The 16,006-nt window shown below is 47.7% G+C and overlaps 2 protein-coding genes across 6 annotated transcripts in view; one reads left to right on the plus strand and one right to left on the minus strand.

Moving 5' to 3' along the window:
• EML6 (EMAP like 6) overlaps nucleotides 1-14,622 on the plus strand; it is a 215,429-nt gene extending 200,807 nt beyond the window's left edge. The window contains 10 exon segments of the mRNA XM_032497555.1: nucleotides 2,480-2,688; nucleotides 3,531-3,688; nucleotides 4,342-4,456; nucleotides 5,977-6,165; nucleotides 7,484-7,656; nucleotides 8,097-8,259; nucleotides 9,814-9,917; nucleotides 10,594-10,747; nucleotides 11,142-11,242; nucleotides 12,910-14,622. Coding sequence (XP_032353446.1) covers nucleotides 2,480-2,688; nucleotides 3,531-3,688; nucleotides 4,342-4,456; nucleotides 5,977-6,165; nucleotides 7,484-7,656; nucleotides 8,097-8,259; nucleotides 9,814-9,917; nucleotides 10,594-10,747; nucleotides 11,142-11,242; nucleotides 12,910-12,934 — 1,391 coding nt within the window. The 3' untranslated portion in view covers nucleotides 12,935-14,622.
• Nucleotides 14,623-14,974: 352 nt separating this feature from the next.
• The window catches only part of RTN4 (reticulon 4), a 72,083-nt gene continuing 71,051 nt past the window's right edge, over nucleotides 14,975-16,006 (minus strand). For all 5 annotated transcript variants that reach the window (XM_032497558.1, XM_032497559.1, XM_032497560.1 and 2 more), the window contains one exon: nucleotides 14,975-15,959. In XM_032497558.1, coding sequence (XP_032353449.1) covers nucleotides 15,917-15,959 — 43 coding nt within the window. In that variant the 3' untranslated portion in view covers nucleotides 14,975-15,916. The remainder of the gene's footprint in view (nucleotides 15,960-16,006) is intronic.

Raw genomic sequence — 16,006 nt, forward strand, 5'->3', positions numbered from 1 at the left:
CCTCCAAGTGCATGCCTGACAGCTGACTGCTGTTCTCTGTTTGAGTACTTGCAAGGATGTGGCCCGCGTCACTTCACAAGCCAGCCCACCCACTGTTGGAAAGCTCTTGCAGAGCCCTTAGGTGAGGGTGTGACTTGCCTCATAGTTCCTCTTCCTCAGTAGTAACTGTACTCTCAGGGTAGCCAAGATTTTATTCCTAGTTCCGTGGAAGAAAGTTATCATATTAGACCCTATCGTGTCTTGTCCTTTTCAGTTCAGGCTCTCTGTCCTCACTTCCCCACCTGTCCTTCTGGGCAGCATCCATCCGCTCTGGCTGTGCACCAGCCCAGTACCTGCCCCTGCCTTGCCTCTTGCTCACCTGGGGCCCCTTCTGACCTCCCAAAGGTGGTTTGAAGGAGCCAGGACTTAAATAAGCTCCCAGAAAAAGAGAAGAATTCTCTTTGGTAACTTGCTCCCATTGTCTTTGTCGGAACCGGTGCGTGGGTCTGTACAGAAGAGTTGTGAGCTAGTGATAATATCTAACAGCCTGTTACTAACCACAGCTTTTAAACTGAACTGATTGTGTATGGTTTTTGCCTTCACTTCAAGTCCTGCTTACAGATAAATAATATGGTTTAGGGGGAGGTTCATACCTACTACCTTATTATCATCAGAGAGCATATTATTCATTTCTCATTTGTCTTTAGCAAGTTGTTTTGTGGAATTCTTGGGGTGTGTGTGTGTGTGTGTGTAAGAAACAGAATTAGATAGAGTGAAAAAATGAGCTTAATCTATAAAATGAATGTTGTCAGGTCCTAGATACTTGTATGAAATTTGTTCTGAGCAACCTAGAAGCCAATGCAAAGAGGGGGACAGGCATTTCCACAATTAGAAGTGTCCATGAGATTAAAACAAGGAGAAAGCAAACAGTGGCTTAAAAGAAATGTGCATCTTAGTAGTTTATTTTGCATTTTCCCCATGACTGCTGGAATCAGTCCTCTTTCCATCTCTTTATTATCCACTTATATTGCTTTTTCTGCAATTCAGCTGTTCAGATCCTTTTTCCACTGTGGGTTTGGGAGGGTTGTTTATCTTCTGCTTATGCCTTGTAGTTCTTTACTAGTTATTAATGTTAATTCTTTGTTTCTTAGAACGTTGTACATGTTTTCTCCCAGTCTGTTGTTTGTCTTTTAACTTAGTTCACAGTACCGTTGGGGACTGTGGGTTTTAAAACCTCTGGGCCCTAGGTAGTGGGGAATCTGTTCCAATAAGCCAGGCATTCCATCTGCAGAGAGAGAATTTCTGCCGTGAGGGGTGACCCATGGGTCTTCCCAGCCGCTCTTGGGAAGGGGTTCCGGGAGGGAGTGTCAGGGCTGTGCTGGCCCAGCCGTGTGAGAACCACCGCCACCAGCTCGCTAACAGAAAGCCAGGTAAAAACGAAGGGAGGAGGAAAAGGGGAGGGAAAAAACATGTGAGTAAATCCGATAGGGAGAGGAGATGAGGAGGAGGAAGTTGGAGCTAAGACATTAAGAACAAGTTTGAAGAAAATGGGAAGAAAAGATATTTAAAATAAACATTAAAAACTCAAAAGCTGGAAAGTAATGATGAGATAAAAATAGATGGGGTTTAAAATACAGGATAAAAGACTAGAAGCCAAAAGAGCTAAAAGAGTGATAACAATACTGTGGTTACTCCGTGGAGAACCCTCAGTGCATAAAGCACCGTTCTGAGGGCTTCCCTTGTATCAATTGTTTTAGTCTCCACAACAGCTTAGAAAATGGTAACTGTTATCCCCGATTTACAGGTGAGGAAACTGAGGCATAAAGATATTAAAATAACTTTTCCAAAGTTGTTCTACAAACAAACAGTGGAGTTGGGATTTGATTAAGGCAAAGATTAAGTAAAAGTCAGGAGATTAAAAAAAAACATAAATAGGGTTGAGGAAAAAGACTAGTAATAAAATATAAAAGGTAAAAATTCTAAACCTAAAAACCATGAAAGAAGAAGGAATATGAGGAACTTTTTAAAGAAATTAAAGGCAGAGAATCTTGGAGAAAAACAGAAACTGTCTAAAGGAATGTGAGTCTCCAGTGACACTGGTCCTGTGGGGTGAACCCAGTGGCGATGCTGGAGATTGGAGGTGGCCAGATGGAAGATGCCCTTAAGCCTTTTGGCCTTTTCTCATATCTAGAAGCTTCTATCTCCTGGGCCATCCTTCCTTGCTGTGTTCACAGATGCCTGGATGTGGCTCATGGACCTGGGGTAGAGTGCAGGGAAGGGCATTCTGTTAGCCGCACCTGCTGCTCTGGAAAGTTCCCAGACACGCTCTTTCCCTCCCTGGGAGTAGTGTCTGAAGGTGGGAGGGGGACGTTGGAGAAGAAAGAACAGGGAAGTGTGCCCTGGGCCTTGCTGGAACGAAGAACCGTCTGTCCTGGGCTGCAGCTCCCCTGCCTGCCCGGGAGCACAGGACCCACCTCACTGGACTCTCTCTCCCGCACAGGTGCCAAGGTTGCCAGCCGAGGGGGTCACCTGGAGCGCATATTCGTGGTGGAATTTCGCCCCGACTCAGACACGCAGTTTGTGTCTGTCGGGGTCAAACACATGAAGTTCTGGACCCTGGCAGGCAGTGCCCTGCTTTACAAGAAAGGGGTCATTGGATCCATGGAGGCTGCCAAGATGCAGACGATGCTTGCTGTGGCCTTCGGTGCTGTGAGTTCCAGCAGAAGCTTCCTGAGAGGGGACCCAAACCCCTGGGTGTGGGCGTGGGCTTGGGGGGCAGGTGTAGCTAAGAAGCTACGAAAAACAAGAAAGCCGTTTCCACAGTAACTCCTTTACTGGCTTATTTGCAACCGTTGTTCCCTTTTAGCACAGATGGATGAGTTGATTGTATTTTTTCCCCATTTTCCCCCTAAAATGTTAATCAGAAAAAAGCCAGACTCCCACCGAGGGCAGGAGTTTTGTTATTCCAGAGACAGACTGACTTGCAAGCCTGAATGACCAGGCTAGATGGCTGCAGAGCTGTGGGGACATTCCCACCACTGGACAGCATCCCTTTTCCCCACCTGTGCCCTCTTGTATCACAGGTCCCCTCACTGACACCCTTACGTAGGCCTTGGGGTGCCCTCAGCCAACACAAGCTCACCTGGGACATTTTGGAACACAGCCAGCGCTTGGTCCTCTGGCTGTGGGTTTACTCACCTTGTAGACCAGCCCAGGAAGGTTTCCTTTAGGCTGGATCTCGCCCCTTCCCCTGTTGTCCCCTGGGGCTGCTCACAGAATCAAGTTCATTTAAAAGCAGAGCTACACTCAGTGGGGAAATGAACTGTCCCCAAAACTGACTCAACAGAGTGAATCGCAAGCCCGGTGGTTTCCTTATTGTATGCTTCTGGGGGTTTCCTGGAGTTCTCTTGCCTGTCCCAGGCTCAAGAGGTCAATTTGGGTGTGTGTTTCTCTGGCCCTTGTGCCTTAACAGAGGAGTGAGGAGGTATGGGGGGGCCCTCTCGCGAGGTATGGCCCGTGTCCCCACGTGGAAGGTGTCCCTTTGTTTACAGAACAACCTCACTTTCACGGGTGCCATCAACGGCGACGTCTACGTGTGGAAGGACCACTTCCTCATCCGGCTGGTGGCCAAGGCTCACACAGGCCCCGTCTTCACCATGTACACGACCCTTCGGGATGGACTCATAGTGACCGGCGGGAAAGAGCGGCCGTAAGCCGAAGCTCCTCTGGGAACAACTGGTCTTTGGTTATTGTCTTGGGAGATACAGAAGCATCTTCAACTTGGAGAAGATGCAGATTTTTCCTCTCCTGTTTTTTCTGCATGAGGGAGATGAGTCGGCTGTCTCTCCCAGAGGGCCCTGGGGCAGAACCTTCAGAAGTCAGGACCAGGGAAGGAGAGAGGTGGTGTGGTGGTAGTTTAAAAACCAGAGAGGTATTCTTGAACAGACCCTGTGACTCTGCTGTCCATCAGGTGTTGCTGTCAGTAGCTCTTGGGGATGAGGGAGGAGGGGTGAGAAGAGGGGAGAGACTGGTCCCCACCAGGATGATGTCAAAGTGAAGCAGGAAAACAGGAGAAACGTTGCTTTTCCTGTTTGATCTAATAAAAACATAGCTTGATTTTTTTTTTAATTACCATTCTCTTTCCCTCCATGATTGTGGCATTTGAAAGTGTTCCAGGGAATCTGCAAGTTCAAGGGGTTGCGGGGGGTGGGGGGGTAGGGGAGCCGTTAGCAGGGCTGATGAACGGGTCTGTCCTGCTGGGCCCGGCGTGAGGGGCCGGGACCTGGATGAGATGATGGGAGAGAAGGGAGGAGTGGGCTCAGGACGAGGGCTAACATGCTAGATGTTCTTGATCTTTTTCAGGACCAAAGAAGGGGGCGCTGTGAAACTATGGGACCAGGAGATGAAGCGCTGCCGGGCCTTCCAGCTGGAGACGGGGCAGCTGGTGGAGTGCGTGCGCTCCGTGTGCCGCGGCAAAGTGAGTGGCCGCGCTGGGCTTGCCCGGGTGGGCCCGTCCTGAGTTAGCACAGACCTTCCCGGCCAGATGCTTGCCCTGTTCTGGGTGCTGGAATCCTTAAAACCAGCCTCTAGAGTGTGACTCAGACTGCAGAGAGGAGGAAGCTTAGCAAAGGCAGACTGACCTGGGTGCAAACCGCAACTACCCCGGGAGGGCTGGCCGCGTGACGCGGCGTGTTACTGAGCCTTTCTGTGTCCGGCAGATGGGGTGTTGGGAGGATCGCACGCATCACGCATGCTCAGGGCCTTTCACTGTGGCCGGCACACGGCCACAGTCAGTAGGTGTTCGCGGCCCTCAGCATAGACGGTACTGTTACAGGCACAGAGATAGGAATGGTTTGCCCCTGCCCATGTCACACAGCCAGGAAGGGGAGAGTCAGGACTACCAACTGTCTGACTCAGAGCCTCTGGTTTTCAAGGCGTGCCTGGGCTGAGCATCAAACACAACTGTGGAGGGTTTTGTTTTGTTTTGTTGGTTTTTTTAAACCGAGATGTCCAGGCTCCCACCCACAGTGGCAAATCAAATCTCAGGGGTGGGGCCTTGAAGAGTATTTTCCTTTTTTAGTTTTAATTATTTTTTTAATTCCTCAGGAGATTCTGAGGCACTTGAAAACAAATCTCCTAACCACGATTTAATACCTCGTGTTTATGTTTTGGAATTGGTGTCAGTCTAAGAATTTGCTCTCTAGATGCTTTCCATTAAAAAGGCCAACCTGACTTGGAGTCTGCATAATTTGAAATTGGGAGTTTTGTTTTTAAGTAGATAGATGGTGTATCTGGAAGGGTAATTAGACAAATGGGAGAAGATGGTGTATCTGGAAGGGTGATTAGACAAGTGGGAGATGAAGCCAGAACCTGGAAGTCATCAAGAGATGGATTTTTGTTCAGTGTGAGGGAGAACTTAGGAAGCGTTTGAGCTGTCCAAGAACAGAGGTTGGCTGCCCTGCTCTGCAGTGAGCTTGCAGTGCCTGGAACGTCCCAGCAGAGACGAGAGGATGGAGAACTCCGGTGGAGTCCCCCAGCATGGTGGAGGGAGAAAGGGCTAAGTGAGGGGGTCGCTGAAGGATGGACAAAGTACTTAAAAACAAAACACCGCTTGGCTCTTCCTGTTTCAATACCAGTGCCAGTAAAGGCACTTTCCCAGGTTGCTCATAGTGTCTTTTTAAAATTATTTTATTTTAATTTGTGACAAAATGTAGAGAACGTAAAATTTACCACTTAACCACTCTTAAGTGGGCAGGTCAGTGGTATTAACTACGTTCACATTGTTGTGCAACCATGACCACCATCCCTCCACAGAACACTTCTCATGCTGTAAAACTGAAGCTCTGCATCTATTAAACAGTCACTCTCTTTGCCCCAGCCCCCGGCAACCACCATTCTACTCTGTGTCTCTATAAATTTGACTACTATAGGCCCTTCATATGACTGGGATCCTACAGTATTTGTCTTTTTTTCCTAATAGTGTTTTGATTACAACAGGGAAAAATTTTAGTGGGGACCAAGGATGGAGAAATAATTGAAGTTGGTGAAAAAAACGCTGCTTCCAACATCCTGATTGATGGACACATGGAAGGGGAGATCTGGGGCCTGGCCACACACCCCTCCAAGGACATCTTCATCTCTGCCAGCAACGACGGCACAGCCCGCATCTGGGACCTGGCTGACAAGGTGAGGGCCCAACGCTGCCCGGGCTAGGATGCTCACAAGTGGTCTCAGAGCAGTGACAGCCCGGAGGGAGGAGAGGTCTGGCCAGTGTCAGACCAGAGAGAGGGGATGGGGCCACATAGGAAAACAGCCACTGGTCAGCAGGGAAGTGAGAGAGCCTAATGATAAGGAGGCCTATTCACACGCCCCCAGTCTATACGTAGACCTTTTAGCTGTGTATCCATCTATGAATATTTATAGCCCAGGAATAATCTAGTTGAGAACAGTTATTCTCTTGTCAAGAAAGAACCCACAAAACTAAAAAACTTAGACAAGTTATGTCTTCCCTGGGTGGGAAGACTAAAAATGATTTTAAAATGTCAGATGTTCTCAAGTGGAACATTTCAATCAAAATCCCAGCAAAGTTTCTCTTAGAGTTTGGAAAAACAATTTAAAAATTCAAAAAATTTCCAAAAAGACTCATCTGGAATGAAAATGTAAAAAAGCAAGGAATGATCTGGTGGTGGGGGGAGGTTAATGTGACTAAGCCTTAGCTGATATTAAAACAAGTAGTTAGGTTCTAATAATTAAAATACTTGGTTTCATTACGAAATGGCTAGTAAATGTTTCAGTCATGTTTTCAGGGTAAGGATCAAAGAACAGACATGGAAAAGCCAAAGTGTGGTTGTTATAGTCACACTTGTTAACTCCTAATTATTTATTATGTTTATTAATACCTACTACATACAGATGCTGCACAGACACTGTCATTAATGCCTACAACATCCTTGCAAGACCAGTATTAATATCGCTTCTCTACACGTGGGAAAATGGAGAAGTAACTTAGCCAAACGCCCAGCTAGGGACAAGGCCAGGAGTCGGGATCTGAACTAACCGATGCCGAAGCACAAGCCCTTTGCCCTGAGCAGGAGGTCAGCAGGCTGCGGCCCGAGGCTCGGGTCTGCCCACTGCCCATCTTTGCAAAGCCAGCCATGCTCTTCCGTTTCTGTCGGCGCCCATGGCTGCTTTCAGGCTACGTCGGCAGAGCCAAGTGGTTGTAAGGGACCGTAGGGACCCCAAAGCCTAAAAATATTAACCACCAAACCGCTCACAGATAAAGTTTACCAACCCCGACTCTAAAACATGTTGTCTCCCAAGCTGCTCAGTCAAGACATACTGGCCACCTTGGCCATTCAGGGACACTTACTCTGAGAAGCCAGAGGTTAGGAGGCCTCCCCAGGCAGCAGAGGCGGCCTGACGGCTCCAGCCCGGGGGCAGGACTTCCCAGGAGACCAGCCGAGGTGGCCAAGGGCTCAGGTGGTGTTACTTTGTGTCAATGTAGAAACTACTGAACAAGGTGAGCCTGGGCCACGCGGCCAGATGTGCAGCCTACAGCCCTAACGGGGAGATGGTGGCCATTGGCATGAAGAACGGAGAGTTTGTCGTCTTGTTAGTGAACAGCCTGAAAGTCTGGGGGAAGAAACGAGACCGGAAGTCTGCTATCCAGGATATCAGGTACATAGCAGGTGGTCTGGGCAGGGAGGAGAAAGGGTGGGCGTCCTCCCTCCTGTGGGTCCCGTTGGAGCAGGGTCATGGCTGGAATGAAGAACTCAGCTGTGAGAAGGTCCTTTTCAATGAGCCAGCTTTGGAAGGAGACCCTCTCACATGTTAATTCTGACCTGTCTTTGCTCATTTCCCTAAGAGTGTGGTAAAAAACTTTCTGTGAAACGCCGTTCTACAGAAGGCTGTACGCATCCATTTCCTTACTTTCGGGGGATTTGATACAGAGAAGCTGTCAGATTCCGTAACCCATAAGGAGAAGCTCACCATCTGTGAACCGGGAAGAGTGATCTCATTGCCTTTGACCTTGGGAGGCCTGTCCAGAGCAGACCTCGTGCCCGGCCAGCCCCAAACAGCCCTCCTCACAGACCGTGCTCTTGAATTGCTTTTTCTAGAATCAGCCCAGACAGCAGATTCTTAGCCGTTGGTTCTTCTGAACACACAGTGGACTTCTATGACCTCACTCAGGGCACAAGTCTGAACCGCATTGGCTACTGCAAAGATATCCCAAGCTTTGTCATCCAGATGGATTTTTCCGCAGATGGCAGATACATCCAGGTAGGCTTCGGCTTTACTAACATCTGGGGCAACCAGTAGTAAGAGTAGTGCTGACTGTGCTGGGCAGTTTGCCAATTGACTCTTCACAGGAACCATGTAAGTATTGTTACTTTCCCCCCGTATTATAAATGAAAAAACAGAGGCATAGAGAATTTAAGAAAGTTGAATAGAATTTAAAGTAGTAGACTTATTCTTCAGTAGGAAAGCGGGAAACACAAGCCCTCATCTCTGATCCTCCTTTCAGCACCGCCCCTGAAGAGCTGTCTAATCCCTCATTCTCTGGGGCTGCACCAGAGCCTGGGTTGCTTCCTATACTTACTGATTTCAATTCCAGATCCCACTGGGTAGTGTGGTCCTTCCACACTCAGGACCCGGACTCCAAACAGCCTGGAGTGAGCCCATCACTGGCCGTGGGGGGACTGACCAGTGGGGAGGAGTCCCCGCCTTGGCACTTAGAGCTGAAAATAGAATGATTTCTCTAGCACTTTGAACAAATAGCATGCATTTGTGAGCCGGCCTGGAATTGGTAGTCATTGTGGGAGGAGAGAGTGTCGTTCATTCATCAAATGTTTACTGAACCAGGCACTCTGCTAGGCTTTTGGGTGGACAAAATGGGCCTGGTCCCCTTTGTTCCATGTCCCTGGAACATGTCTTGTCATGGAGAAGCTGAGCATCAAACAAATCATCACAAAATGTACATACAACTACAAATTGTGGTTATGTGCTGAGAAGGAAAAGTACAGTGTGCTCTGGGAGCTTAACAAGCACGGAGTTTGGATTGACTTCCTTTCCACACAGATATTTACACTGAAGGCTGTAGGGTGTGTAAGAGCTGGCCAACAGAGGGGTGGGAACACGGTTCCAGGTTCCAGGCCTTGTGCGTGAAGGCCCTGTTGTGGGAGGGATCTCGGCTCATTCCTGAACAGCAGGAAAGTCTGGGGTGGCTGGGCTAGAGGCAACCCCTGCAGGGCGAGAGGGGTCTGGAGATGGAGGCAGCAGCCATTTTCTGGCAAGTGATCAGTTTCTTCCAGAAGGTCCCCAGAGAAACTAGGATCAGGTCCAAGATACTTCAGAAATCATCTGTATCACTGGCTGTCCACAAGGAAACTTGCCTCAGGTCTGTACCCAAGGACCTTGGTCCTCTGGGAACAGAGATTCCCAGACTTGAGTGAGCACTCGAGTTACCTGGAGGCCTTGTTAACACAGATTGCCGGGCCCACCCCGAGCCTGAGTGGGTAGGTCTGGGGTGGGGGCCCCAAAATGTGCATTTCTAACAAGGTTCCAGGTGACGCTGATGCTGCTGGTCCAGAGCCACACTTGGGAGTACCACTGCTTTAGGGCTTTGGAAATAGTGAGAAAATGGATGGAAAAACACCCTGTTTGTGTAAATTTTGCCCTGGGCTGACCACAGGCTTGGCAGCCTGGAGCTGAACTTGGGATCAGTGAAAAGTCCTGGGGTTGTGGAGGTTGGGAAACAGTACACCCAAAGGATAGACACCTGTTCCCTTTGGACAGGAAAGAAGGTTGACGGGCATGGCTGCCTTCCACTTGCAGGTGTCAACAGGAGCCTACAAGCGCCAGGTGCACGAGGTCCCCCTGGGGAAGCAGGTAACCGAAGCCATGGTCATTGAGAAGATCACCTGGGCCTCCTGGACAAGGTGACTGGAGGAAAACACTTCTTGAGGAAAAGGTCACAAGGGAGACTCTTGTCCCAGGCTCAGCCTCCAAGTGTGTGTGTGTGGATGGGATCTGAAGTGGCTTAGAGACAGGGCTGTCTTTCCTTTGCAGGGGTGGGGGCAGAAGGATTCTTGCTACCAGCCTGGGCTTTTGAAATGCAAAGTCCCTCTTTTTGTGTAATCTGTCCTACCCAGCCCCAGCCCCAGCCCCAGCCCCATTCAGCAAGGTCAAAGGGAAACCATCTCCCAGCTCTTGGCCAAGCCCCACCACCACCCTACCACCCCATGGTAGACTGGGAGGCCACCTCCAGCCCCCAGGGCTAGAACTGCCAGGTAACAGTGCCTTGCCAGTTCAAAAGAGACCACCAACCTGTGAGCTTGAAGGAGCCCCCACTCTTCTCTCAAACCTACATATGCTCAGAAACACTGTAGGGAAGAGGAAGAGAATCAAAGATGGAGGTAACATTCCTTTGGGGGATAAAGGGGACTGGGGCAGAGAATAGTTAAGAGCTGGGCCAGGTGTCCAGAGGGGAGGGGACAGATGCTGTCAGGCCATAAGAGCTACATGACGTATTCAGTTTTCCTCTTATCCCTTGGAGAGTGTGCCTGACTGCAGGAAGCCTTCTCACACATCTAACACCCCTTCCTTTTGGAACAGCATTTTGGGAGACGAAGTCATTGGCATCTGGCCACGAAATGCAGACAAGGCTGATGTCAACTGTGCGTGTGTAACCCATGCTGGACTGAACATTGTCACAGGAGACGACTTTGGGCTGGTGAAGCTCTTTGATTTTCCATGCACAGAAAAATTTGTGAGTTTTCCTTAAAGTCTCCCTGCACTGCCTGCAGGCTCTCTGTTCTGTAGTCTGCCAGGACAGTGGCCGCATCTAGATGGCCATCTAAAACCTAGAACAAGAGGACTCTTGTCACATCCCTGTGGAGATTTGGCAACACCCAACCTTCTCATCTCCCTCAGGAGGGGAAGTCCTGGAAGCCAGGAGAATGGGGGGGTGGACAGAATGGCCATAAGTGGGGCGAGAATGAGACAGGAGGCCAGTGAAACACTGGCTAACAGAGACCAGACTAAATGGGAGCCCCATGGGTGAAGGAGGGTCCTGGGAGGCGGGGAATTGAGTCCTGGAAGTAGTCGGTGGTTGCTGGAAGGAAAAGGGTCTCTTAATCATCTCCATTCACTTTTGCTCACAGGCCAAACATAAGCGTTACTTTGGTCACTCAGCTCACGTGACAAACATCCGTTTCTCTCATGACGACAAGTATGTGGTCAGCACTGGAGGAGATGACTGCAGGTACCTACCTGGTTAACCTGGCTCTGATGCCCAGGCCTGGCCTGCACCCCCGCCTACCTCCCCTCAGGTGTCAGCCCTTCCCAGGGACATGGGGGGAGTGGGGAGTGGACAGGAAATTCAGTGAGTTCTTACGAGGACGAGGACTTTCCAAGTATAAGGCATTTAGTCTCTGGGGACTCCCAACCCACACCGTGATGGGCTTATGTCCCCACTAGGGCTGTCCTGGGGTTGTGAGACGCGAAGGGCGTGTGGTGGCTACTCTGAGCATTGCTGGGTGGAGGGACATGTGGGGGAGAGACCCAAGATGGCGGATTTCAGTAGGAGCTGCTGAACAGCCCACGGTGTCCACTGCATATAATCAGGTTAGAATGACCTTGATTCCATAGATCTTTTAACTCATAACTTCCAGCTCATCACTGGAGTTCTTACCCATCACTGGATATTAATCCACAACCAAGAGAGGTTTAAAAATCATATTGAGCCTCAGTCACCTTGAGAAACAAGCACAGCATGTTACCCAGCTTTACACTGGAGATCAGGTGAGGGGGGAGCCATCAGGCCCAGTGCTAGTTAGTAGCAGAAGGAGAACCTCAACCAGCTGTGTCATCTTGTGAGCCAGGGCTGCTACTGACTACCCACTGCTCCGTGCAGAACAGGCCCATTGCTTTGTGAGGCAGGACTCCTCTTGCAGTGTTTAGAAGGACCCCTACCAGCCTGCTCTGGAGATGACATCAGCCTCCTCAGCATTTCCGAGGCAGCTCTCTTCTGTCCCTCCACGTTTCTCATTTGGAGTGTAGAGGGGCAGGACAGGGTCATTCTAAGTCACTTAGCTTCTCCACATCTAATGTAGCTGAGGGGCTTTACTGAAACATGAATATTGGTTTCTTTTCAGCCCAAGCAAAACCCTTGGGACGACCAAGAAGACATGCATGCATTCCAGATGTTTTCTAGTTGTCTGAGTGTGTGGAAAAGGCACCTGTAGGGAATTTCAACCCACTTCCTTCCCAAAAGCTTTGTGTGGGAAATGGCCCCAAGGATGCTTTCTGATGGCCTGCCCGGGAGATCTCGTCTGCTGTGCCAGCTGCTTCTGGCACTTAGAGCCCTTGAGATAGTGCTGAGCGCCCTCTCCCTGAGGGGTGCAAACACCCATTTAGAGCAGCACCAAATGGAACAAGCTAGCGACAGGAGACAGAAGCCTAACAGTCACCTGGTGCAGGGGATACGAGGGACTTCTGATGACATGAAAGGCTAGAAGTAACCTTTAAGATGCAGGGCCCCCAGGCCTCTGCAGCCACGGGAGCCTGCTGTGATCCCTGGCTCTGTGCTGAGCACTCCAAAGGGCTCGCCTACTCGAGTGGAGATGATAAAACCTTTTCAATAGTAACAAGAGAGATAGTGCAGAGTCAAGCTGCCAAAAGTCCTCCCGTTCAGAACACACACTCGGGCTGTTCTGAAAGAGCCATACCAAATGAAGAACAGTAGACCTTTTTAAAAAAGCATTAGACCTTTCATTGGTGGCAAAATCCCTGGTTTGTTGTTTGAATTTGAAATTGAAATGTTCAATGCATCACCTGAGTTTTTATTCTGGAGCACTTGGCAAAATGTGTGTTTGTCACTTGACACAGTATGATGTCCAGCCATGCAAAATGACTGATCTGCTTTTTCAGTGTGTTTGTGTGGCGATGTCTCTAAGTGCCAGAATCCTCTTACTGCTGCCACTACCAGCCAGCAACCACAGAGGCAGCGAGCGGGCGCCTCCTTGCCCCCCGCTGCTGGGAACCGCCTACAGCGGGCAGGCCGCACAAGCTCCATGTGCTAGTGAAGCGGGGTGGCTGCTCCCATCGTCCGGAATCTCCGAAACTGTGATGCCAAGACGGGAGGTCAGTTCTCAGATGTTAAGACTGCTTGCCTGTTCCTGAGACTAAAATCTATTGTACTAAGTACACAGACAAAGAAATCCTATCTGATAATGTAGCCCACTGACAAAATTTAAAGCCTCAGTTACCCTAATCTATATGTAGCTTTTAATTTGCATCAAAACTTTTACAAAAGATGTTTTGCTATTATGTTTCTATATACTTTAAAAATGTTCATTTTTACAAACAAGGAAGTTGAACAGGACAGCTTAAGTTAGGTTCACCGAAATACTAGAAACATTGATAGCCTCTGTTCTCCACATTTAGCTTTCAAAACCAAATGAGCCATGTATAAACAAGTTGAGAAAACTTAATTTTTTAATGTTTCATTTGCAGAGTTTTATATCCATTAAGTGCCTTTGAAAGCTTCCAGTTGTGTGGGCTGCTGTCTCACCTCCCACAAATTGTCTCCTTTCTTCACATGGTGCTAAAATGTCAAAACTGAGGAGGGCTACAGGACCCTTAGCAGATTCCTGGGCTGTCACCCGTGTCATGTGTTTAGGTCAAGGCTTCCTAAATTAAAGACATCAGATCAGTTACCTCCTTGGGAAACAGTGGCTACTTGAAGGTGAGCCACAAAGAAACTCCCAATTTCAGGAGCGGGGGGGGGGTGCGGGTGGATGGGAAGACTAGGTTTTCACTATATTGAGTGCCAAACCCACAGCCTCCAAAACATTTCAAATAAAACAAACCTCTACTACAAAATAGAAGGGGGGGGGAGATCAGGTGGCTCCATGAGGATGAGCTGATTTATCTTGTCAAATCCAAAATGGTAACAAATGAGGTGACCTGAGGCTGCATTGGGTTTACCGCTCCCAGAGTGGGATGGGCTTGACTCCAGTAGACTTTAGGCTTGAGGTAGACTATGTATAAGGTCAAGTCTGGATTTTAAGAAAATCTCTGCAGAACAGATTCCTAAGCCCAAGCAATAGATCTGATAAATCAAGATACAAAGCAAAACTGGCAGAATGTGACTCGGCCAACACCAAGCAGAAGTACCCTAAACCACCTCAGTCGTACTTTACACCTGGCCTCCCGCTGACCCCAGGAGGGGCTGAGGGCACACCCTGGGAGGAAGGCTGGGGAGGGGCTGTGACTCTGAGCACATCTATACTGCTTAGTCCTTGCAGTCAGTGAACTAAAGAATTCGGGATCTTGAGTTACTGGCTATTTGTAGTTGTCAGTTTAGAGGAAAGGTGAAATGAAGCATTTTCAGTTAAATAGATTAACATTTGCCACAGAAGTGCTTCAGCATTCTAAATGGATGAGATTACTCATTAAGCTATTTTTATATGCCAATTTTATTAATGCCTTACATTAATCCACTGATAGGTTGTTGGGCCCACAGTTAGTCCCTCTGCAGTCCTAATTGTTTCCTGTAACCATGTGATGCTGAGTGATAACCATGATACACTGTACCACTGACCTTTCATACTGATCAGATGTTGCATTGAAATAACCATGTGGAAGAACAATAAACTGATCAATGATGGTATGTACAACTGTATGTAAAGAGCAATAGTGTCTGTGTCAAAACTTCTTAAATCTGGTTTATAAACATTTATATGAATCCTGCACCGTATTTATTCTACTCTATGTTAAAATATTGGTGCATGAACTTATTTTTGGTTATCAAAGTATAAAAAATATTATTTAAAAACATTTTCGCAAACATGTTCTGTTTCCAAAGTAAATGCAGCTGCACTCTGAGCTTAAAACCTTTCTGCAAGTACAAGCCACCAGACTGGTGGAAGCAGTCTACCCTTTTTGTATGCTTTTAATCTGCAGCAGGTTCATGAAACCAAAATACCGAGCATTAAGTCTATAAGCTTTATTGGTACTTTGCTTTTACAGTTCACAATGCATTCCACAGATTTAGTTCAGTACAGCTTAAACCACAATTGTATAAATCGGCATTTTATAATTTCTTGCATAACAATGTTTGATATTTGCAAACAACATTTTTGGAAGCATTAGATTCAGTCCAGAGTTTGTGACAAAAATAACTACAGTAAGTCTGTGCGATGAAGTTTATGTTGAGTTCTATTTGCATGGCATCATTTCGTGTTGAAAACAGATGGTAGTGCTCCTAGGAATATGTTCTTTTTCTAGCTTATGTGCTTTGGAACTACACACATAAAACCAATGACTGAAATATCAAGCACGGTGGGGCAGCTGGAAGGTAAAGGTCTAAGCTTTGTGAAACACTATATATAGATATATATATAATCTCTATTTACTTATATTGGCAATTAATATAACAGTAAAATTCACAATACACCTAGAACATCCCAGAAAGGCAAGCTTTTTCACGCCTGCTTTGGTGGCATGATCTCGTCTAAACATACCATTTCAAAAAATCTGCATCAGTCTACACAGACCATACACAGTGCACAAACTGTGAAAAGGGTTATTTTTTTTTCAGCTCCACTTTCTCTGCAATTCCCCAAATACAGCAAGACTACCTGCAACAACGTGTAATATACAGCCTTCTCAGCTCTTTTCTTACTCACCAGTGCCTCATATAGGAAAAACAAATATGATTACTGTTTAAATCCATACATAGCAGCTCACAATACTTAAGATGATGAACACATGGCAGTCAAGACAGGTCATTTTTCTTTAGACACTGCTTTGCTAAAAATAAAGATCTGTGAAACTGCACTGCAATGTCAAGGATTCCTTCTTCCCTGACCCTCCCCCATGGAATCAAATGAATATCCCCTTTAAAGATAAACACTTATTATTTCAGGCTTTCTCATTCAGCTTTGCGTTTCAATCCAGGAATTTTCGCTTGGATTCTACAAATGAAGAGGAGGAGGAAAAGGTCAATGTAAATATTTTGAAA

This window comes from Camelus ferus, chromosome 15 (assembly GCF_009834535.1).
Source record: "Camelus ferus isolate YT-003-E chromosome 15, BCGSAC_Cfer_1.0, whole genome shotgun sequence".
NCBI lineage: Eukaryota > Metazoa > Chordata > Mammalia > Artiodactyla > Camelidae > Camelus > Camelus ferus.